Source organism: Salarias fasciatus, chromosome 3 (genome assembly GCF_902148845.1).
Source record: "Salarias fasciatus chromosome 3, fSalaFa1.1, whole genome shotgun sequence".
Taxonomy (NCBI): domain Eukaryota; kingdom Metazoa; phylum Chordata; class Actinopteri; order Blenniiformes; family Blenniidae; genus Salarias; species Salarias fasciatus.
Window position 1 is genome coordinate 29,902,195 of NC_043747.1, and position 23,339 is coordinate 29,925,533.

The 23,339-nt window shown below is 59.3% G+C and overlaps 2 protein-coding genes across 3 annotated transcripts; one reads left to right on the top strand and one right to left on the bottom strand.

The window, feature by feature from the left end:
• Window positions 1-381: 381 nt before the first annotated feature.
• Window positions 382-5,729, bottom strand: mogat3a (monoacylglycerol O-acyltransferase 3a). The gene is made up of 9 exons (XM_030119990.1): window positions 5,636-5,729; window positions 4,524-4,702; window positions 3,643-3,703; window positions 3,255-3,398; window positions 2,527-2,657; window positions 2,361-2,404; window positions 2,169-2,259; window positions 1,988-2,096; window positions 382-1,230 (listed from the first exon to the last, which is right to left on the bottom strand). The coding sequence occupies exons 1-9, from the start codon at window positions 5,727-5,729 to the stop codon at window positions 1,076-1,078; spliced, it is 1,008 nt and encodes a 335-aa protein (XP_029975850.1). The 3' UTR covers window positions 382-1,075.
• Window positions 5,730-10,315: 4,586 nt separating this feature from the next.
• LOC115408849 (uncharacterized) lies at window positions 10,316-21,915 on the top strand. 2 transcript variants are annotated; one of them, XM_030119791.1, is made up of 7 exons: window positions 10,316-10,364; window positions 11,367-11,846; window positions 12,467-12,952; window positions 13,617-14,016; window positions 14,384-14,458; window positions 19,517-19,588; window positions 19,664-21,915. In XM_030119791.1, exons 2-7 carry the CDS (start codon window positions 11,373-11,375, stop codon window positions 20,635-20,637), a joined length of 2,481 nt encoding a protein of 826 aa, XP_029975651.1. In that variant the 5' UTR covers window positions 10,316-10,364; window positions 11,367-11,372; the 3' UTR covers window positions 20,638-21,915. The 2 variants fall into 2 exon arrangements, with proteins under 2 accessions (XP_029975651.1, XP_029975660.1); XM_030119800.1 differs by lacking the exon at window positions 10,316-10,364 and adding an exon at window positions 10,386-10,498.
• Window positions 21,916-23,339: the final 1,424 nt, after the last annotated feature.

The following is a 23,339-nucleotide window of genomic DNA, read 5'->3' on the forward strand; positions in this document are numbered from 1 at the left end:
GAGGCTGGTAATCCACGTCGGACCCGTGCTTGCTCCAAAGCAAACGAAAGTTAAAGTTGGTCCACAACCTGCATCATAAAGTGGCCTTTATGTCGAAGCCTGAAGAGAAACCATCTATCTGTATCACTACCATGGACCCTTCCTTCTGATCATAAGCCTCCACATGTATTCTGATCGATCAAAGAAACAGCGTAAGCGTTACTCAGACGTCTTTCCCAGAGGTTGTTACTTCCTGAGGAGTCCGACGTGACCACAGATGTGTTTTAGTCCTACGAGGAAAGACGGCGCTCCAGCTAAACAAACCCACATGCGGCCGCCGTGCGCGCTCCCAACAATCCTCATGCACAGCGCTCCAAAAATGGCTTATCGGCCATGCTGGAACACTGCCCCCTGGTGGCAGCAGGAGGTCACTGCTGTGAATGGGTGAAGAGAAACTCAAGACTTACATGTGGAGTGTGCAGTGTTCTGTGTGTGTGTGTGTGTGTGTGTGTGTGTGTGTGTGTGTGTGTGTGTGATGAAGAAGCGTCACTCTCTCATTTGCGAGGTATTTTGGTATTTTATTGTAACATGTTTTTTTTCTCGTCTCGTCAGCGTCTCAGTCTGCCGCAGCGCCCCCTGCTGGGCTCAACACCACCTGGAAACCAGCGGCCTGCGGCTCACGTCGGCCAATCAGACAGCAGCATCCCTGGTGATGTCACAGTGCTCACCTGCAAGGTACAGGAAGTCCCACCCCCCAAAAAAACAAGGAACCAGCAGTCTTAGCTAGACCGGGGGGGGGCCTGGTAGCACCTGGACTTCATGTGGACAGACTGCGAGACGTCCAGGCGAGACGTCCAGGTGGGACGTCCAGGCGAGACGTCCAGGTGGAGGAGGTGTCCAGAAGTCCAGTTAAGACGTCCAGGTGTCATGTTTCCAGGTGAAGCACAGCTACAATGTCTTGTTGTCCGGTCTAGGACCCGGTCCCGATCCCGGTCCAGATCCCAGTCCAGATCCCGGTCCAGGTCCCAGTCCAGGTCCCAGTCCCGGTCGAGGACCCGGTCCAGGACCCGGTCCCGGTGCAGGTCCTGGTCCAGCCTCAGATGAAGTGCAGGTGCTCGTGCTCCTGGACGCCGTACTCGTGTTTGTGCTCCTCGAAGAGTTCAGTCAGACTCTGCAGGTAAAGACTGTGGAGACGCTCGATGTCCTCTCTGCTGGGGGACGGAGTCTGGGACACGGGGATCGGCCTTCCCACTGGGACAGAGGACAGGAGGGACATGGAGACAGGAGAGACATGAGACATATGGAGACAGGAGAGACATAAGGACAGGAGAGACGTGGAGACATGAGGACATGAGGACATGGGGACAGGGGACAGCCTACCCACGGTGCAGACGGGCTGCCTGTAGGGAATCAGACTGTGGGGACAGGGGGACATGAGGACGGGGGACAGGGGACAGCCTACCCACGGTGCAGACGGGCTGCCTGTAGGGAATCAGACTGTGGGGACAGGGGGACAGGGGGACAGGGGACAGCCTACCCACGGTGCAGACGGGCTGCCTGTAGGGAATCAGACTGTGGGGACAGGGGGACATGAGGACGGGGGACAGGGGACAGCCTACCCACGGTGCAGACGGGCTGCCTGTAGGGAATCAGACTGTGGGGACAGGGGGACAGGGGGACAGGGGACAGCCTACCCACGGTGCAGACGGGCTGCCTGTAGGGAATCAGACTGTGGGGACAGGGGGACAGGGGGACAGGGGACAGCCTACCCACGGTGCAGACGGGCTGCCTGTAGGGAATCAGACTGTGTGGACAGGGGGACAGGGGGACAGGGGACAGGGGACAGCCTACCCACGGTGCAGACGGGCTGCCTGTAGGGAATCAGACTGTGGGGACATGGAGACAGGGGGACAGGGGACAGGGGACAGCCTACCCATGGTGCAGACGGGCTGCCTGTAGGGAATCAGACTGTGGGGACAGGGGGACATGGGGACAGGGGACAGCCTACCCACGGTGCAGACAGGCTGCCTGTAGGGAATCAGGCCGAAGCTGTACTGGAAGACTCCGCGGGCGTGGAACAGCGGCATGGCGATTCCCATGATGCTTTGCAGCCGGTTCTGCGGAGGCGGTCAGTGACTGGTTAGTGGCGGTCGGGGCGCCGGTTCCCCGCGTGACCTCTGACCTCTGACCTGCAGCCTCCTCAGAGGAGAACCGGCCGGGTTCTCCATCTGGTCGAACAGCTCGTTCTCCCCGAAGGAGAAGACCGGAACCAGCTGGGCCCTGCAGGGACGGGGACGGGGACGGGGACAGGGTCAGGGGTCAGGGGTCAGGTCAAAGCCCCGCCCCCTGCACCAAGCCCCGCCCCCACAAGCTCCACCCACCCGTGTTTGAGGGCCAGTTTGATGAAGCCCTTCCTGTTCAGCACCTGGAAGAGGGACAGAGAGAGACCGGGTCCAGAACCGTTCCAGACCGGTTCCAGACGGAACCTGTTAGACCGGTTCCCGGGGGAACCGGTGTGGACCCGGCCCCCCCGGCGTCTCGCTGCACCTGCAGGGTCAGCGCTCCCGGCCGGGCGTCCAGCGCCTCCGAGGCTCCGCCCACCGCCACCACCGCCACGTTCCCCCCCTCTGGACGGCTGACCAGGTGGGACAGGCTGGACTTGGAGCTGGACACCAGGCCTGAGACAGACAGAGGGACGGACGGGCCGGGGACAGAGGACACAGAGGCTCATCAGTATGAGGAGAGACAGCAGCCAATCAGAGAGCAGCGTTCAGCCTCCTCCTGCTGACCAGTGTTTACTGAGAGCAAAGAGCAGGACGGGGGACAGGGACGGGGGGGGACGGTGAGGAAACAGGGCAGAGCAGGACAGCGGCGGGGGACGGGGGGGGGGGGGGGGGACGGTGAGGAAACAGGGCAGAGCAGGACAGTGGCGGGGGACGGGGACGGGGGGGGACAGTGAGGAAACAGGGCAGAGCAGGACAGCGGCGGGGACGGGGACGGGGGGGGGACAGTGAGGAAACAGGGCAGAGCAGGACAGCGGTGGGGGACGGGGACGGGGGGGGACAGTGAGGAAACAGGGCAGAGCAGGACAGCGGTGGGGGACGGGGACGGGGGGGGACAGTGAGGAAACAGGGCAGAGCAGGACAGCGGTGGGGGACGGGGACAGTGAGGAAACAGGGCATAGCAGGACAGCGACGGGGGACGGGGGGGACGGAGGGGGACAGTGAGGAAACAGGGCAGAGGGCGCTGAGGAGACGGTCTGGAAGGTTCCGTACCGCCACACATGATGTAGTCCCTGAAGAACGGAACCCGGAACCAGAACGGCAGCATCAGCAGGTGGGGGCGGAGTCCCGGGAACAGCCGCGAGAACCCGCTGCACTCCGTACAGAAGTTCCCAAACGCCCCGGCAACCAGGACCCCTGGAGGACCAGGGGGACAGGGGGACGGGGACAGGGATAGAGACAGGGACAGAGAGAGACAGGTTCAGTTTCAGAACCACACAAGTCCTCAGTCCTGGTCTGAATCCCAGAACCAGGACCCGGGTCTAATGGGACCGGGACCCAGGTCTAATGGGACCGGGACCCAGGTCTAATGGGACCAGGACCCGGGTCTAATGGGACCAGGACTCGGGTCTAATGGGACCAGGACTCGGGTCAGACTCACCATGAGGGTGGAATCCAAAGATGTAGTTCTTCTTGGGATCCAGATCAACGGTTTTCACGAGCTGAAGACCAGAACAGAGCAGAGACCATCAGGGGACAGGTCAGACCACCGTCAGGGGACAGCTCAGACCACCGTCAGGGGACAGGTCAGACCACCATATGGGGGACAGGTCAGACCACCATATGGGGGACAGCTCAGACCACCGTCAGGGGACAGCTCAGACCACCGTCAGGGGACAGGTCAGACCACCGTCAGGGGACAGCTCAGACCACCATATGGGGGACAGGTCAGACCACCGTCAGGGGACAGCTCAGACCACCATATGGGGGACAGGTCAGACCACCGTCAGGGGACAGCTCAGACCACCATATGGGGGACAGGTCAGACCACCGTCAGGGGACAGCTCAGACCACCGTCAGGGGACAGCTCAGACCACCATATGGGGGACAGCTCAGACCACCGTCAGGGGACAGGTCAGACCACCATATGGGGGACAGGTCAGACCACCGTCAGGGGACAGCTCAGACCACCGTCAGGGGACAGCTCAGACCACCGTCAGGGGACAGCTCAGACCACCGTCAGGGGACAGCTCAGACCACCGTATGGGGGACAGCTCAGACCACCGTCAGGGGACAGCTCAGACCACCGTCAGGGGACAGCTCAGACCACCGTATGGGGGACAGCTCAGACCACCGTCAGGGGACAGCTCAGACCACCATATGGGGGACAGGTCAGACCACCGTACGGGGGACAGATGGACACACTCAGATAAGGAATTCCACTCTGTCAGTCCCGTTAGTCCATTGTCCCCCGTCCCAGTCCACTGGGACCGGTCTGGAGAATCGAACCAACAACCTTCGGTGGCCACAGCCGCCTCTTACCGTCAGAGGGAAGTAATCCCTGAAGTACTCCCACACCGTCCAGCTCCGGACCCACTGCGACCTCCGACCCCCGCTGGTGGGCGTGTCCCAGTCCAGCCACAGCCAACCAGCGTAGAGCAGAGCCAGAAGCCACCAATCAGAGAGGGACAGGAGGACGAAGGCCGCGAGACAGCACTGAGCTGAGGGACGGACGGGAGACAGACGGACGGGAGACAGACGGACAGGAGAGACAGACAGGTGAGAGACGGACAGGTGTGTTTACGTCCTCGGTGATTGGTCAGTCTGAGTCAGATTCTCTAATCAGGTCGTCCTGTTTACATGACCACTGAACGGTCGTCATGGGAACCAGAGCCCATTCACTGCACTGGATCAATCCCATAATGCTTTGCACTGTGACTCCCTCACTGAACGTTCAGTCCACCGACTCCTGGGGGGCCTTGATGTGGACCCATCGGATCAGGAACCACTCACTCACTCACTCACTCACACACACACACACACACACACACACACACACACACACACACACACACACACACACACACACACACACACACACACACACACACACACACACCATCAATCAGACGGAAACAGATTAAGTTTATCTGGCAGGAATCTAATCAGATCAAACTGTTTATGTGTTGGAAATGTAATCAGATTACTCGTGTCTTCGTTTGGATCTAAACAGACTGAAGTGTTCCTGACAGATTTACAAAATAAAAGCTTTTTGACAGAAAAACCTTTTCTGTTTGGTTTGTTTGGATTTTTTTTTTAATCAACGTGAATCATTTAAAGATTTTTTTCAATGTTCAAACTCAAGAGAAGGACAGATCCTGGACACCTGATGACAGGACAGGAGGACAGACAGGAGGACAGACAGGAGGACAGGAGGAGGACAGACAGGAGGACAGACAGGAGGGAGGACAGAGACAGGAGGAGGGTGGACAGGAAGAAAAACAGCCAGTGGGACAGGAGGACAGACAGAGACAGAGAGAGAGAGAGAGAGAGAGAGAGAGACAGTGGGACAGGAGACAGACAGGAGGACGGGAGACAGACGGGAGGACAGGAGGCAGACGGGAGGACAGAGACGGACGGAGCACCGCGGTTACCCAGAGCCAGGAAGGAGAAGACCCACTGCAGGACGGCCGCGGTCTGCAGCCTCCTCCGCAGCGGGACGTTCAGCGGGGCGAACTCGATCCTCATGCCGGCGGAGGCGCTCCGTGAGCCGGCAGTGAGCGCTGCGTGCTCCCGGTGAGTGAGGCTGGGTGGTGGAGGTGCTGAGAGCTGTCTGTCCCTGTCTCTGTGTCTGTCTCTGTCCCTCTGTCCCCGGCTGTCTGTCTCTCTGTCTCCGTCTGTCTCCCTGAATTTTATCCGTTACCCAACTTCTCTAAACTTTCACCGGGAACGCGCGCGGCACACGCGCGCCGCAATCTGGGTGTTTCCCTGCCAGCCAATCAGAGGCCGTGACGGCACGTGACGGGGACGAGCGTGGAGTAAAGGCGCGCTCCCGCGGGAGCTGTAAACATAGCGGCCGAATGAATAATAATAATAATAATAATAATAATAATAATAATAATAATAATAATAATACATTGAATTTTACAGCGCCTTTCTGGACACTGAGGGACGCTTTACAATGGAGAGAGAGCAAAACACAAAAGGAAACACAAAGAAAGGATGAAGTTCCAGCTGACAGGCAGACTGAACAGAAGGGTTTGAGTCTGGATTTGAAGTGAGGCAGAGAGGGGATGCTGTGGATGTCTGGAGGAGAGAGTTCAGGAGGAGGGGGGCTGGAAGCTCTGCTCTCCATGGAGCTGGGGGGGGATGGAGAGAGGAGGAGGACCTGAGGGGCCGTGAGGGGGGGGCAACGTGAAGGAGATCAGACAGATATGGGGGGAGCAGGTTGTGGACGGCTTTAAATGTAAACAGAAGTTTTTTCAAGATGATCCAGACTTTGACCGGGAGCCAGTGGAGCTGCTGGAGGACGGGTGATGTGGGGGGAGGACGGGTGATGTGGGGGGAGGAAGGGTGATGTGGGGGGGGGGACGGGTGATGTGGGGGGAGGACGGGTGATGTGGGGGGAGGACGGGTGATGTGGGGGGAGGAAGGGGTTTTGGTGAGTTCTGGACAAGCTGGAGCTGATGGAGGGATCTGTGGGGGACACCAAAGAGGAGTGAGCTGCAGTAGTGGAGGCAGGAGGCGACCAGGCTGTGGACCAGGATGGCAGTGGTGTGAGGGGTGAGAGAGGGGTGAGAGAGGGGAGAGAGAGGGACGAGAGAGGGGGGAGAGAGGGGAGAGAGAGGGACGGAGGCGGTTTATATTGCGTAGGTGGAAGTAAGCAGAACGAGTGATGTTATTAATGTGGAGTGTAAAGAGGGTGAGCTGGAGGACGACACCCAGACTCTACCCTGAGGGGAGGGGACACTGAGGAGCTGTCCACTGTGAGGGACAACCTGTCAGATCTGGACAGTGAGGACTTGGTGCCAACAAGGAGAAGTTCAGTTTTATCACTGTTCAATTTCAGGAAGTTTGAGGTGGACCAGGATTTGATTTCAGAGATACAGAGGGTGAGAGAGGAGGGGGAGAGTGGAGTCAGGTTACTGGAGAGAGAGAGCTGGGTGTCGTCCGCGTAGCAGTGGAAGTTAATACTATGTTTATGGAAAATACTGCCGAGGGGAAGAAGGTATAAGATGAAGAGGAGGGGCCCCAGGACAGAGCCCTGGGGCACGCCAGAAGTAATGAGGGAGGCTGAGAGGTGAAGGACTGAGAGCTCCAGTGAGGGAGGAGTGAAACCAGAGAAGGGGGGAGTGATGCCGATGGAGGAGAGTCTACTGAGCAGGATGGAGTGAGAGACGGTGCTGAAGGCCGCCTGATGGAGGAGGATGAGGATGGAGATCAAACCGTGGTCAGCTGCCATGAGGAGGTCGTCTGTGATCTTTAATAGAGCTGTCTCAGTGCTGTGGCGGGACGGAAACCGGACTGGAACTGTTCGTAAAGACTGTTGAGGGTGAGATGGGAGTGGAGCTGAGAGGAGATGAAGGGAAGGTGAGAAATGGGGCGGAGCTTATTGAAGGTGTTGGGATCTGAACCAGGTTTCTTCAGGACGGGGCTGACGGCTGCAGATTTAAAGAGAGCGGGGACAGTTCCAGAGGACAGCGAGGAGTGGATGAAGGCTGATGTGAGGGGGAGCAGAGAGGGGGGGCAGGATCTGACCAGGACTGTGGGGAGGGGGTCCAGCTGGCAGGGTGAGGGTCTGGACTTGGTGATGAGGACGGAGATATCAGAGGGAGGAGGGAGGTCAGAGGTGGAGAGGAGATGAGATGGGGGGAGAGGTTCAGAGGAGGGGAGGGGGAGGTAGAGCAGCCGAGGTGCTGGTGGATCAGTGTGATCTTGTCATTAAAACACTGGAGGAGAGAGTTACAGGACTCAGTAGAGTCCAGATGGGGGGGTAGAGTCAGGGGGCTGGAAGATGTTGTTAAAGACAGAAAAGACTGACTCAGTGCTGCCTGCGTTGCAGCAGAGGAGATTGGAGTAGTATGGTGGTTTAGCGTGAGAGCTGGAGTCCTGATAAAGAGATCAGTGAGCAGTTTACATGTCTTTGTGGACATTGAGACCAGATTTCTGAAAAAGCCTTTCAAGCTGACGGTTTTTGGATTTCATATTACGGAGAACAGGAGTGAACCAGGAAGCAGACCGGGTGGAGAAAACAGAAGGAGGTTTTACAGGAGAGAGATGAGGATGAGAGAGTCCATTATTGTCCAGGGAGACCAGGTCATCAGGGGAGGAGTCAAAGGTCAGGGAGGAGATGCAGGAGGAGAGGGAGTCCATGTTAATGTCCTTTATGTTGCGGAATGAGACGACACGGGGGGTCTTGGAGACGGAGAGACGGAGGGGGACATTGAATGAGAGGAGGAAATGGTGGTAACATGAAGCTGGACAGCAGAGCAGGCAGACGGGGTGAGACCGGAGCAGCAGAGTCAGTCCAGGGGGGGTCCTCTGGTGTGGGCAGGGAAATCTGCAAACTGAAGGAAGCCAAAACTGTGGAGTGATGAGGAGAAGTCCTTGGTGAGGGGGGAGCAGGACTGTCCATGTGTTAGAGTCACCCAGCAGAATCACATTTGGAGAGAGAGTGGCGAGGTGGGTGAGAAGGGCCGAGAATTCAGATAGAAAATGTGTGAGAGGCCTGGGGGGACGGTGGAGGGTGGCGGTGATCGTCGGAGTGGGGCCGGAGATCTGACAAGCGAGGCATTCCAGCGACGACAGAGACGGCAGAGACTGGGAGGACCTTCCACTTCTCACGGCGCAGCATCGCGAGACCGCCACCGCCACCCGAAGCACGAGATTTAGAGATGGAAACAAACCGAATTTTATCCGTTACCCAACTTCTCTGAACTTTCCCCGGGAACACACGCCCGCTGCAATCTGGGTGTTTCCCTGCCAGCCAATCAGAGGCCGTGACGGCACGTGACGGGGGCGAGCGTGGAGTAAAGGCGCGCTCCCGCGGGAGCTGTAAGCATAGCGGCCGAATGAATAATAATGATAAAAAATAGTACAGCGTGGTTACTTCACAAACAAAAAGCTTTATTTTGTTTTATTGAAATTATGGAAGTATTTGATTCTTTGGATGGATAATTAAAATATTAATAATTACTGGAAATATTTTAATCCTGTAAAACTGTTTTTTTTTTTCGTCCCTGGAGATATAATACAGTTTTTTTTTTGTTTTAAGGCTTTTATTTTGGAAGCTAAACTCAATCTCTTTGTGATTTATCTTAATATATCATTTTATTTTTATTAAATGCCTCAGCCGTCAGTCCCAAAGGGGGAAACTGTATTTTATAACAAATAACAAGAAATACAGAGTCTTTATTCATTTAAAATGATAACTTATTATGTAAACGTCCTGGGAAACATGGAAAAGAAATAAAGTGTTGGTAAAGCTGAAGAGAGACGGATTTGAAAAGTAGAAAAAAAAAACAGTAAAATGACGAATGAAGGAAGCAAATTAAATCAGACACAATGAGAAGTAAACGAAAAGAAATCTATTCCAATTCACATCAAAACGAGGATTAAAGAGAGTTTCCTCCTTCAGCTGGAATGTCTTTTCTGTGTCATGTCTCCTCCGATGTGCAAAGTGGTAGTGTGTGTGTGTGTGTTTGTGAGTGTGTGTGTGTGTGTGTGTGTGTGTTTGTGTGTGGTAAATACTGACTGATGATGCGGTTTTTATTCTTTTTTTTTTGTTTTGTTTTTATGACTGTTTTTACTGTTCAGCACTTTGCGTTGTTTTTATAAATATGAAAAGTGCTCTACAAATAAAGTTTGATTTGATGTTTCTCATGTTTTCTTGACCGGTGTTAAAGTGAATGAAATTAGATAAATGCTGCAGTGGCTCTCTGGGCTGCTGGGGCTGTAGAGTGGTGCTGGTCCCGGTGCTGGTCCTGGTTCTGGTCCCGGTCCCGTCCCGGTCCTGCTGCAGTGGCTCTCCGGGCCGCTGGGGCTGTAGAGTGGTCCTGGTCCTGGTCCTGGTCCTGGTCCCGTCCCGGTCCTGCTGTAGTGGCTCTCCGGGCCGCTGGGGCTGTAGAGTGGTCCTGGTCCTGATCCCGGTCCCGGTCCCGGTCCCGTCCCGGTCCTGCTGCAGTGGCTCTCCGGGCCGCTGGGGCTGTAGAGTGGTGCTGGTCCTGGTCCTGGTTCTGGTCCTGGTCCTGGTGCCGGTCCCGTCCCGGTCCTGCTGCAGTGGCTCTCCGGGCCGCTGGGGGCGCTCCCGGCTCCTGCTGCTCCTCCAGGCCGCAGAAGAAGCCTCAGCAGCCGCAGAAGAAAAGAGGAGCTAGCCGTTAGCAGGTGAGCTTCACCCCGGACCTGCAGGGACCGGCTCTGCGGGTCTACAGCCGGTCCTCGGTCCGGTTCTGATTCCGCGTTGCAGTCGGTAGCTGCTCGGTTCCGGTCCGGTTCTTCCTTCCGGGTCTCCGCTGCAGGTTAGCGCTGCTGCTAGCGGCTAGCTGCTAGCCGTTAGCCGTTAGCCGTTAGCTCGCTGCGTCCGTAAACAGACGCACGTCGACCGTCCTCCGGTCCCCCGCCCCCCTGCTGGTCCCGGTCCTCGAGTCCCCCGTCCCTCCTGCTGGTCCCGGTTCTGGTGTACACCCGTCCCCCTCTGTTGGTCCCGGTCCTTTAATCTACTAGTCCCCCCTGCAGGTCCCGGTTCAAGTCCCCCGCGACCCTGTTGGTCCCAGTCCTCATGTCCCCCCATCCCCCCTGCTGGTCCCGGTCCTGGTCCTGGTCCTGCAGTCCCCCGGTTCTGTCGCTGAGACAGTTTGTGATGTCCCCCTTTCTGCTGGTCCCTGGAGTCCAGCAGCCTGGTTCTGGTTCTGATGTCCCACCATCCCCCTGTTGGTCCCAGTCCTCATGTCCCCCCATCCCCCCTGCTGGTCCCGGTCCTGGTCCTGGTCCTGCAGTCCCCCGGTTCTGTCGCTGAGACAGTTTGTGATGTCCCCCTTTCTGCTGGTCCCTGGAGTCCAGCAGCCTGGTTCTGGTTCTGATGTCCCCCCATCCCCCTGCTGGTCCCGGTCCTGGTCCTCATGTCCCCCCCTTCTGCAGTCCCGGTCCTGGACTGACCTGTGGAGCATGATGGTCTGGATCACCTGAGAACCGAGCTGTCCTTCAGGGGGTCCAAACATCTGGCCCGTGGGCCCAGAGTGGCCCGTCAGGAGGTGAACTGTGGCCCCGGGGCTGCTGCGCCCCCTTCAGGCGCTGTGGGAAATCCCAGTTAGTCTGGGAAGTGCGAGTGTTCCAGTTCTGACGTCGTCTTGTCCCTCAGTGACTCCCCGCCTGTCTGTCCCTCGCCAGGTTGCCATGGAGACCGCCGACGCCGTGGACGGCCGTGTTGACGAGCAGCCGGACGGCGCCCCGGCCCCCGCCCCGTCGGAGGGGGCGGAGCCGGCGGCGGAGGACCAGAAGGAGGCGGGGCCCGCGAAGCCCGCCCCGCCCCCCCGGCGCCGCGCCGCCGCCAAGCGGGCGCAGCGCGGGAAGAGGCGGGGCCCGGCGGAGAAGAGGCGGGGCCAGAAGCCCAAGAGGCGGGGCCCGGAGGAGAAGCGCGAGGGCGTGACGGTGAAGACGGCGTGGAGCGGCGGCAAGCGGCGCTGGGACAAGAAGCACTACTGCGTGTTCTGCCGCCGGCCGCAGGTCAAGATCGCCCGCCACATGCTGGGGAAGCACGCCGACGAGCAGGAGGTCATCGCCGCCAGCGTGCTGCCGCCCGGATCCAAGCAGCGCCAGCTGCTGCTGGAGCACCTGCGCTGCCGCGGAAACTACCTGCACAACATCGAGGTCAGCGGGGTCAGGGGTCAGGGGTCAGGGGACCGGTCAGGGGTCAGGGGGCCGCCCGGGGGGAGGTCAGGGGTCAGGGGGTCGCCTGGGTGGGGTCAGGGGTCAGGGGGCCGCCCGGGTGGGGTCAAGGGTCAGGGGGCCGCCCGGGGGGAGGTCAGGGGTCAGGGGGCCGCCTGGGTGGGGTCAAGGGTCAGGGGGCCGCCCAGGTGGGGTCAGGGGTCAGGGGGCCGCCCGGGTGGGGTCAGGGGGCCGCCCGGGGGGAGGTCAGGGGTCAGGGGGTCTCCTGGGTGGGGTCAGGGATCAGGGGGCCGTCCGGGGGGAGGTCGGGGGTCAGGGGGTCGCCTGGGTGGGGTCAGGGGTCAGGGGGCCGCCCGGGGGGAGGTCAGGGGTCAGGGGGTCGCCTGGGTGGGGTCAGGATACACCCCCGAGGAATTTGTCAGATGCTGGGGTTGTTCTGTAGGGTAGCTGTTGGGTTGTGGTCTGGTTCTGGGGAGGTGGTCTGGTTGTGGTCTGGTTCTGGGGCAGTGTTCTGGTTCTGGTCTGGTTCTGGGGCGGTCCTGCCCCGCGGCAGTGGTTCTGTCGTGGCAGACCCGTGTCTGAGCGGCGCTCCCCCCCCCCAGGTGATCCGGCAGGGCAGCGGGGAGATCATTCCGTCCCGCCAGCCGTCGGAGGAGGTGGACGCCCGGAACTACCTGCCGTGCCCGCTGTGCCTGGGCTTCTTCCTGCGGGCCGACCTGTGGAAGCACCAGGTGTCCTGCCGCCGCAAGCTGGGCGTCGACCGCGCCGCCGGCGAGGCGGCGGACGCCGGCGGCGCCTCGGACGACGGCGCCGCCGGCGAGGGATCCACCGCCGGCGAGGGGTCCGCCGTCGGCGAGGCGTCCGCCGCCGGCGAGACGTCCGCCGCGGAACCGGCCGGCGGCGAGCCCCCGCCGGAACCCGAGCCCGGCGCCGATCGGAGCGCCGCCTCGGAAGGCGGGACCGACCGGCCCAGGAAGCGCGCCCGGGTCCAGGCCGCCGCCTCCCGCCTGCTGCCCATCTCCAGCGGAGCCTCGGAGAGCTGCAGCGAGATCCTGCACCGCATGAACCTGGACAACGTGTCCTACCAGGTGAGGACGGCTGGACGGGGACGCCGGGGAGGCTGCACCATAATGTCTCCACCACGTCCTCCTCTGTCCTCATGTCTCCGCCTCGTCCTCTGTCCTCATGTCTCCGCCTCGTCCTCTGTCCTCATGTCTCCACCTCGTCCTCCTCTGTCCTCATGTCTCCACCTCGTCCTCCTCTGTCCTCATGTCTCCGCCTCGTCCTCTGTCCTCACGTCTCCACCACGTCCTCTGTCCTCACGTCTCCACCTTGTCCTCTGTCCTCATGTCTCCACCTCGTCCTCCTCTGTCCTCATGTCTCCACCTCGTCCTCTGTCCTCATGTCTCCACCTCGTCCTCCTCTGTCCTCATGTCTCCACCTCGTCCTCCTCTGTCCTCATGTCTCCGCCTCGTCCTCTGTCCTCACGTCTCCGCCTCGTCCTCTGTCCTCACGTCTCCGCCTCGTCCTCCTCTGTCCTCATGTCTCCACCTCGTCCTCTGTCCTCACGTCTCCACCTCGTCCTCCTCTGTCCTCATGTCTCCGCCTCGTCCTCTGTCCTCACGTCTCCGCCTCGTCCTCTGTCCTCATGTCTCCGCCTCGTCCTCTGTCCTCACGTCTCCGCCTCGTCCTCTGTCCTCACGTCTCAGCCTCGTCCTCTGTCCTCATGTCTCCGCCTCTCTCCCTGTCCAGGTCAAATCTGATTGGCTGATCTGTAAGTACGGGAACAAGCTGATGGGGACGCAGGACGGGGGACAGAAGCGCTACGACTACGTGAGCCAGAAGCTGCGGGAGCTGGGCCGGCTGCTGCTGGCCGCCAAGTCCCTGGACCCGGGAGTCCAGACCCTGCAGGACCTGCTGGCCCCGGGCCGCCTCAGCCTGGCCCTGTCGGCGGCCCGCAAGGCGTCCGGGTACCGCTGGAGCCGGCCCCCGCTGGCCGTCAAGACCACCCTGAAGACCGTCTGCGAGGTCGCCATCGGAGAGAACCTGCAGGACGGGGACTGGGAGGCCGCCGCCAAGACCACCGACTTCTACCACATGCTGGGCAGGGAGTGGGACAACCTGGGCCTGCAGAACCCCGGGCCGGACAGAGGTAGGACCGGGCCGGACAGAGGTAGACCCGGGCCGGACAGAGGTAGACTCGGTCCAGACAGAGGTAGACCCGGTCCAGACAGAGGTAGACTCGGTCCAGACAGAGGTAGACTCAGTCCAGACAGAGGTAGACTCGGTCCGGACAGAGGTAGACCCGGTCCGGACAGAGGTAGACCCGGTCCGGACAGAGGTAGACTCGGTCCAGACAGAGGTAGGACCGGGCCGGACAGAGATAGACCCGGTCCGGACAGAGGTAGACCCGGTCCAGACAGAGGTAGACCCGGTCCAGACAGAGGTAGGACCGGGCTGGACAGAGGTAGACCCGGTCCGGTTCCGCTTCCGAGTCTCCTGATCTGTGTCGTCTCCAGGTGATCCAGACGGACGAGAGAAACCTAAGAAACGAGCGATCCAGCTGAGGACCGACAAGGACTTCAGACCCGAGGGTGAGTCCTGAGCCTGACCTCTGATCCCTGGCCCCTGGCCCTTACCTCTTACCTCTGACCCCTGACACTGAGTCCCGACCCTGACCTCTGACTCCTGAACCTGACCTCTGACCCTGACACTGACCCCTGGCCCTGACCTCTGACTCCTGAACCTGACCTCTGACCCCTGACACTGAGTCCTGAACCTGACCGCTGACCCCTGGCCCTGACCTCTGACCCTGACCCCTGACCCTGACCTCTGACCCCTGCGGCTTCAGTCCTCACCTTGACTCCAGCCATATGAAATCCGTGTTGACCGAATCACAGAAATGACCAATAAAAACAGAATTGGAATAAAACGCGGAATATTGCGGAATCGGCCCTAATCTGGCCTGAGAGTCAGTTTTCGGGGGAAAATGGAACCTTATGGTGCAAAGCAGACATTCCGGGGGAGCGCCGAGCTGTCGCGACGTGTACGTCACTTCCTCAATGCTGCTAACATGCTAATGCTAATGCTAACACAACAACACCACCATGCCCCAGCGCTCTGCTCTCTCCTCTCACACATTCAGACAGTTGGTAAAACTGCTCGCTAAGCGCTGAACACGGAGCAGGACACGGACCGTTCTGCCTCAGGGGAGACGCTTTTCTGTAAATGCTGTCAACGTTCCGTGGACGGGACTCGCAGAGACACACGAGACGATCACAGCCTCCACAGTCCGTGTGAGGAACAAGGAAGAGCAGCCTGCTTCCTGAAGCACAGCAGGTTCCTCCCCAGCAGCAGGTTCCTCCCCAGCAGCAGGTTCCTCTCCAGCAGCAGGTTCCTCTCCAGCAGCAGGTTCCAGCAGCAGGTTCCTCCCCAGCAGCAGGTTCCTCCCCAGCAGCAGGTTCCTCTCCAGCAGCAGGTTCCTCCCCAGCAGCAGGTTCCTCCCCAGCAGCAGGTTCCTCTCCAGCAGCAGGTTCCAGCAGCAGGTTCCTCTCCAGCAGCAGGTTCCTCTCCAGCAGCAGGTTCCTCTCCAGCAGCAGGTTCCTCCCCAGCAGCAGGTTCCAGCAGCAGGTTCCTCCCCAGCAGCAGGTTCCAGCAGCAGGTTCCTCTCCAGCAGCAGGTTCCTCTCCAGCAGCAGGTTCCAGCAGCAGGTTCCAGCAGCAGGTTCCAGCAGCAGGTTCCTCCCCAGCAGCAGGTTCCAGCAGCAGGTTCCTCTCCAGCAGCAGGTTCCTCTCCAGCAGCAGGTTCCTCTCCAGCAGCAGGTTCCAGCAGCAGGTTCCAGCAGCAGGTTCCAGCAGCAGGTTCCTCCCCAGCAGCAGGTTCCAGCAGCAGGTTCCTCCCCAGCAGCAGGTTCCTCTCCAGCAGCAGGTTCCTCTCCAGCAGCAGGTTCCTCTCCAGCAGCAGGTTCCTCTCCAGCAGCAGGTTCCTCTCCAGCAGCAGGTTCCTCTCCAGCAGCAGGTTCCAGCAGCAGGTTCCTCCCCAGCAGCAGGTTCCTCTCCAGCAGCAGGTTCCTCCCCAGCAGCAGGTTCCTCCCCAGCAGCAGGTTCCTCTCCAGCAGCAGGTTCCAGCAGCAGGTTCCTCTCCAGCAGCAGGTTCCTCTCCAGCAGCAGGTTCCTCTCCAGCAGCAGGTTCCTCCCCAGCAGCAGGTTCCAGCAGCAGGTTCCTCCCCAGCAGCAGGTTCCAGCAGCAGGTTCCTCTCCAGCAGCAGGTTCCTCTCCAGCAGCAGGTTCCAGCAGCAGGTTCCAGCAGCAGGTTCCAGCAGCAGGTTCCTCCCCAGCAGCAGGTTCCAGCAGCAGGTTCCTCTCCAGCAGCAGGTTCCAGCAGCAGGTTCCTCTCCAGCAGCAGGTTCCAGCAGCAGGTTCCAGCAGCAGGTTCCTCTCCAGCAGCAGGTTCCAGCAGCAGGTTCCTCTCCAGCAGCAGGTTCCTCTCCAGCAGCAGGTTCCTCTCCAGCAGCAGGTTCCTCTCCAGCAGCAGGTTCCTCTCCAGCAGCAGGTTCCTCCCCAGCAGCAGGTTCCAGCAGCAGGTTCCTCTCCAGCAGCAGGTTCCTCTCCAGCAGCAGGTTCCAGCAGCAGGTTCCTCTCCAGCAGCAGGTTCCTCCCCAGCAGCAGGTTCCTCCCCAGCAGCAGGTTCCTCTCCAGCAGCAGGTTCCAGCAGCAGGTTCCTCTCCAGCAGCAGGTTCCAGCAGCAGGTTCCTCTCCAGCAGCAGGTTCCAGCAGCAGGTTCCTCTCCAGCAGCAGGTTCCTCTCCAGCAGCAGGTTCCTCTCCAGCAGCAGGTTCCTCCCCAGCAGCAGGTTCCAGCAGCAGGTTCCAGCAGCAGGTTCCAGCAGCAGGTTCCTCCCCAGCAGCAGGTTCCAGCAGCAGGTTCCTCTCCAGCAGCAGGTTCCTCTCCAGCAGCAGGTTCCAGCAGCAGGTTCCTCTCCAGCAGCAGGTTCCTCCCCAGCAGCAGGTTCCTCCCCAGCAGCAGGTTCCTCTCCAGCAGCAGGTTCCTCCCCAGCAGCAGGTTCCTCCCCAGCAGCAGGTTCCTCTCCAGCAGCAGGTTCCTCCCCAGCAGCAGGTTCCTCTCCAGCAGCAGGTTCCTCTCCAGCAGACACTGAGCAGCAGGAACCAGTTTGTTCCGGACTGTGAGGCTGTTGGGCCGAGGCTGACGTCCCTCTGCACCAGCTGAAGAAGCTACAGCCGGGTCTAGTGAAACACTGCAGGCGAGGGATGGGGGAGGGGGGGGGCGCTGTCAGTGAGCTCTCATGAATATAACTGCTTTTTTTTTTTTTTTTTTTTTTTTTACATCCTTTTGTATTATGATGTTTTTATGATTCTGAAAAATGCTGAACTTTCACTGAATCCATTGTAATATATGGTATCGATATCGAGATATCCGGCATGGACATCGAGATGACATTGTGCCCATATCGTTCAGCCCTACTCTGACGGCGTGCCGGCAGGCTGCTGGACAAGGAGCTCATGGTAGTAATCAAATGTTAAAGTGTGTTGTTGTATTTGTTAGACTTAATGAAAGGAGAAAAAGGACACTTTTAACAGTAGATTGTGTGAACAAAATAATGTATAATAACTGTGTGTGTGTGCGTGTGCACAGGGAGATGGTCTGATGCCCACAGTGTCCATGTGACCTGCCTCTGCCACGTGACCATCTGCTGGGTGAGACTTGGCAGCTCTCCAGCTGCATCACCTGTGTCGGCGATGAGATCTGAGATCTGTCTTCTGCAAGAAGCCTGCTGGACAGAGAGGATGGGCGAGCTTCCTCATCAGCAAGGAGTCTGTGCACACCAAGGCTCCTCCTGATCGGTGGGCAGCAGCTGGAACAGCTGGCTTGAGGCAGCGCAGCACCACCAAGATCAGGCTCATCTGGACAGAGTTCTCATCCTCCCTCAGTCACAAACATTGTCAGGCTGCTGGAAACAGAGAAGCTGAAGGCCCTCACCGTGAAGCTGACCTTCATCTCAGAGGGCTGCTCCACCCTCATGCCGGCTCTGAACCCACCAGGACACAGCATGACGGAGGACCAGGGCTCTGACCCCACCAGGACACAGCATGACGGAGGACCAGGGCTCTGACCCCACCAGGACACAGCATGACGGAGGACCAGGGCTCTGACCCCACCAGGACACAGCATGACGGAGGACCAGGGCTCTGAACCCACCAGGACACAGCACCACGGAGGACCAGGGCTCTGAACCCACCAGGACACAGCATGACGGAGGACCAGGGCTCTGACCCAGTGGATGGAAGCGCAGTGTTGAGACAGACGAGCTGCTGAGGAAGGCAGGCGAAGAGAGGAAGCAGGTTCTCGACGGTCTCCATGACGCCTTCCACGCCGAGCGCCGGGACCCTCGCCCAGCCAGAGAGGTGCCAGCTCCGGAGAGAGTTTGATCCCAGGCCGGCGCCGTCCACGGGGAGGCAGAGGAAGCCGACACAGCCTCAGAGCTGTGGCAGAGCCTCACCGGGGCTCAGCGAGCGACCACCGCTCAGAGCCCCTGGAAGCTGATGTGGCGCCTGCTGGTTACTGGAAGGAGAGGTTCCCAGAGGCTGCAGACTGGCAGCGTCCTGCTTCTACTTTCCAGTCGGCTCCGTCGACTGAGAGACGAGTTTCAGCAAGAACAGAGTCTCCTGACAGACCAGAGGCTCGGCGCTCAGCACCAGGAGGAGACCGGCATGGGCTCCACTGGAGACGTCTCTGATGGATGATACTAGTACTCAGTTACTGTACTGTTTCAGGGAAACACTCTGACTTGTGATGAGAAACAGGCTTCACTGTTTCGGTTTGTCCCTCAGTTCAGGGTCTGATGAAACTGATTCTCCTGGTTTGCTGAGGAAGTTCAAGTCGCTGCTCTGTCGGTTTCTGATGCTTTATTTTCTTTTATAACGAAGCTTAAAAGCCCTTTATTTCTTTGTAACAGAGAAACTCTGAGGAGGAGAGTTCATTATTTACATTATTATTATTATTTCTCTTTAAGATTCAATTGAGAGGTATTTGTTTGTTGCAGCACATTAACTGGACCTCCTGTTCAGTGTGGACGTGTCTTCACTCCGCTGACGGACCCTGCTGATGGTCAGACTGAGAGGAAACACAACACCGAACTCAGAAACACTGCAACGGAAAAAATAAAACGGATTTCATGTAAACCTACCCTGACCTCTGACCCCAGAGACTGAGTCCTGACCCTGACCTCTGACCCCAGAGACTGAGTCCTGACCCTGACCTCTGACCCCTGAGACTGAGTCCTGACCCTGACCTCTGACCCCTGACACTGAGCCCTGACCCTGACCTCTGACCCCTGACACTGAGTCCTGACCCTGACCTCTGACCCCTGACACTGAGTCCTGACCCTGACCTCTGACCCCTGACACTGAGCCCTGACCCTGACCTCTGACCCCTGACACTGAGTCCTGACCCTGACCTCTGACCCCTGTGGCTTCAGTCCTGACCCTGACCCTGACCTCTGACCTCTCGTCCTGACGGACTCTCACCCTGACCCCTGACCCTGGGCTGACCTCTCCCCGGTCCCTGAGTCCCAGCAGCCTGCTGTCCCGCCCTCTGTCCACTGGGAGGCGCCGTCTCACCTCTGTCTGTCCCACAGGTCTGTCCAAGAGCCACAGACCGCTTCCTGCCCTGGTCCCCCCGGACTCCAGACTGCAGACCCCCGTCTCAGGTGGGTCCCCCGTCCGGCGCCGGGGTCCACCCGGTCCCACGTGGACTCCAGAGCTCACCCTGTCTCTGCTTTCAGTCCCCATGGCCCCGAAGAAGGTCCAGCGGCGCCCCTGGTCCACGGCGGAGAAGGAGGCCATCTGGAGACAGCTGGGGGTCCACGTCCTGGTCCAGACCGTCCCGGGCAAGGAGGTCTGCCAGCGCTGCCTGGACCTGGAGCCCGTCCTGCGGGGCCGGCACTGGAAGGACATCAAGAACCAGGTCCACAACCAGATCCAGAGCCAGAAGAAGCAGCAGTTTTACGTCCAGATGGACCAGGAGGAGACCCAGCTCCAGCCGGACCAGAACCAGAACCAGAGCCAGAGCCAGGACCAGAACCACAACCAGAGCAAGAAAAAGCAGCCGCAGCAGCGGCAGGTCCAGATGGACCCCCAGGACAAGGACCCCACGCAGAACCAGAAGAAGGCCCAGTACCAGCCCCCCCCGATGGACCGGCAGGAGCCGGACCCGACCCAGAGCCAGAAGAGGCAGCACTACGAGGTCCAGCTCAGCCTCCAGAACCAGAAGAAGCAGCTGGACCCGGGCCATCAGGGCCATCAGGGCCCGCTGGACCACCAGGACCACCAGAACCACCAGAACCACCTCCACATGCACAAGAAGCAGCTGTGCCACGCCCGCCTGGTCCAGCAGGACCAGCAGGACCAGCAGGTCCAGCAGGTCCACAGGAAGCAGCTGTACCAGATGGACTCTCCGTCCCTGCAGACCCTGGACCGGGACCCGTCCTTACTGACGCCGTCCCCGTTCGGACCCGACGGGTCCCACCGGGCCCCCGGACACCCGCTGCTGGAGCGAGAGCCGGCGCTGGGCCCCTACCCGGTCCTGCACCGGGCCCCGGGGCCCCACATGGACCCGCTGCTGTCCCGGCCCGACTGGCCCGAGGACCACCTGACTCAGAACTACCATCTGGGCCGGCAGCTGGGCCGGGGCCTGGTCCCGGACCTGTCCTCAGGGGGACCGCCCCCCGCCCCTCACCCGGGACACGTCCACTTCTGACGGACCCCTGAGCCGGTCCTCCTGCAGGACCCCTGGACTCCTTACCGGGACCTGTTTCCCGGACCCGGTCCAGAACAGTTTGGACGCCGAGTCAGACCAGACCGGACCAGAACCCCAAAACGCTCCGAACCATTCCGTCAGCAGCGCAGCAGAACCTGGTGTGTCTGGTTCTGGTCTGGGTCTCTGGAACGCGGTCTGGCCCGGTTCTGGGTCTCTGTCTCCGCGTCCCGGCTCTGCTGGACTTCCTCCTGTATCATGATGTGTACTAAACCTGGTGAAGTCCAGAACCAGGACCGGGTTCAGCCCGGCAGCTCCGCTCAAGAAGCAGAGTCTGCTTCAGGGACCAGAACCTGAGATGGTGGTTCTGGTCCTGGAACCTGGAACCTCTGCATGGTTTGTGGTCCAGAACCTGGATCTGGGGCCGGGTTGAGGAGCTGGTTCCTTGAAACAGACTTGGTTTCCAGATCCGGCTCTGAAGCCAGTCCAGGTTCTGGAGCTGTAAACCGGAACCAGGTCCAGGTTCTACATATCTTCACACCAAGTCCGAGTTCAGGTCCAGAACCTGGTTGAAGAACTAGAATCTGTTCCGGGTTTAAGTTCCTCAAACTGAATTCAGCTTCAGGAGTCTGGACCGGGAACTCTGTGGACTCCAGACCTAGAACCTGGAACCAAAGACAGGTCCAGACCCTGGTTCCAGAGGTGGTCCTAGCTTCAAGAGCCACCCTGGAATCAGGGTTCCCAAACCCAGAACCGACTCAGCTTGGAGAACCAGAGTCAGATGTGGGTTCAGCACCGATCCTGGGCTGGACAGCAGGGGACCAGGACCAGGACCAGGACCTGGGTTCTGGTGGAACCTGTTTCAGTAGAGAAGTGGACTGAGGACTGGGTCTTCCGGTGGACCTGAGGAGTCCCTCCTCCTCGCCACAGACCGGATCCTGAGATGAACCTGGTCCTCCATGTCCTGAAGCAGAACCGGTTCAGACCAGAAGAGTCCAGCTGCTGGTTCTGGAACTGCTCCGTTTGAATCAATCACCTCTCAGTATGCCGGTCTGTCGTCGTCATGGTAACCGTCCATCCACTCGCTGCCGGTCCTGGTCCTGGACCTCGTCCCAGTCCTGGACCCGGTCCCAGCCCCAGCCCTGTCCCGGTCCCGGTCCTGGACCCGGTCCTCAGTGTCAGTGTCGTCCGTGTCGTGCTATGGGTGGTTGTACAGTGTCGCCACTAGATGGCAGCATTTAGAGTTTCTATCAGAGGATTAAAGCATTTTTCTATCTGTCAGTCTGGCTTCCTTTGTCCCCTTCCTGCCTCAGTGTCCACAGGACCAGGTCTGGAGCCAGACCAGGTCCTGGACCAGACCAGGTCTAGATCCAGACCAGGTCTGGAGCCAGACCGGGTCCTGGACCAGACCAGGTCTAGATCCAGACCAGGTCTAGATCCAGACCAGGTCTGGAGCCAGACCAGGTCTGGAGCCAGACCGGGGTTCTCAGGTATCAGTGGAACCACCACCTTTCATTTCCCGTCCTTTTTCATAGCAGAGGAGCAGAACTTTGAAAGCCACGACAGGTCCAGGTCCAGATCCAGATCCACGTCCAGGTCCACGTCCAGGTCCTCAGATGTGCAGAACACTAAACTCCCAAGTGAAAGCGGTCCAGTTCAGACCCACATCGCTAAGCTGTTCTTGTGTGACCGTCTTGTGTGATGAGAACGTTTACGACTGAGCTTTCACAGGAGACCAGTAGGGGGAGCGCGAGAGCAAGTCCTGCATAGTTCTGCTTTAAAGGGGCTGTATCCTGCTTTCTCAGCTCGTCCAAACCCTATTATTGGCTCTAACATGGTCATAGTTTATTTTTGGCGCCAAGGAAAAGTCATTTTGTGTGAAATAAAAGATTTTCTGGGGCTAATTCTGAAACCCGGAAGAGAAAACGCTCTGGTTCACTGAAAATCCCGCCTCTCCCCCTGTGGACTTTGACTGACAGCTACTTCAACCAATCGGAACTTTAAAATGTGTTAGCGTCTCTAAGGGTTAGCTTTAGCTCTTTAGCTTTAGCTTCTCTACAAACAAAGACATGCGAAAACATCTTTTCCTGTTAGAAACTCACCAAGCGCAGACCCTCCAGACCCTCCAGACCCTCCAGACCCTCCAGACCCTCCAGACCCTCCAGACCCTTCAGACCCTCCAGACCCTCCAGACCCTCCAGACCCTTCAGACCCTTCAGACCCTCCAGACCCTTCAGACCCTCCAGACCCTTCAGACCCTTTAGACCCTCCAGACCCTCCAGACCCTTCAGACCCTCCAGACCCTCCAGACCCTTCAGACCCTCCAGACCCTTCAGACCCTCCAGACCCTTCAGACCCTTCAGACCCTCCAGACCCTTCAGACCCTTCAGACCCTTCAGACCCTCCAGACCCTCCAGACCCTTCAGACCCTCCAGACCCTTCAGACCCTCCAGACCCTTCAGACCCTCCAGACCCTCCAGACCCTTCAGACCCTTCAGACCCTCCAGACCCTTCAGACCCTCCAGACCCTTCAGACCCTTCAGACCCTCCAGACCCTCCAGACCCTCCAGACCCTCCAGACCCTTCAGACCCTCCAGACCCTCCAGACCCTTCAGACCCTCCAGACCCTCCAGACCCTTCAGACCCTCCAGACCCTTCAGACCCTCCAGACCCTTCAGACCCTCCAGACCCTTCAGACCCTTCAG

Coding starts and splice junctions, on each gene's coding strand:
- mogat3a (XM_030119990.1), bottom strand. CDS start 5,729: ATGAGGATCGAGTTCGCCCCGCTGAACGTCCCGCTGCGGAGGAGGCTG. Junction 3,704..4,523: donor GGGATTACTTCCCTCTGACG/GTAAGAGGCGGC, acceptor TCTGGTCTTCAG/CTCGTGAAAACCGTTGATCT. Junction 3,399..3,642: donor CTTTGGATTCCACCCTCATG/GTGAGTCTGACC, acceptor CTGGTCCTCCAG/GGGTCCTGGTTGCCGGGGCG.
- LOC115408849 (XM_030119791.1), top strand. CDS start 11,373: ATGGAGACCGCCGACGCCGTGGACGGCCGTGTTGACGAGCAGCCGGAC. Junction 12,953..13,616: donor TGGACAACGTGTCCTACCAG/GTGAGGACGGCT, acceptor CTCCCTGTCCAG/GTCAAATCTGATTGGCTGAT. Junction 14,017..14,383: donor GAACCCCGGGCCGGACAGAG/GTAGGACCGGGC, acceptor TGTCGTCTCCAG/GTGATCCAGACGGACGAGAG.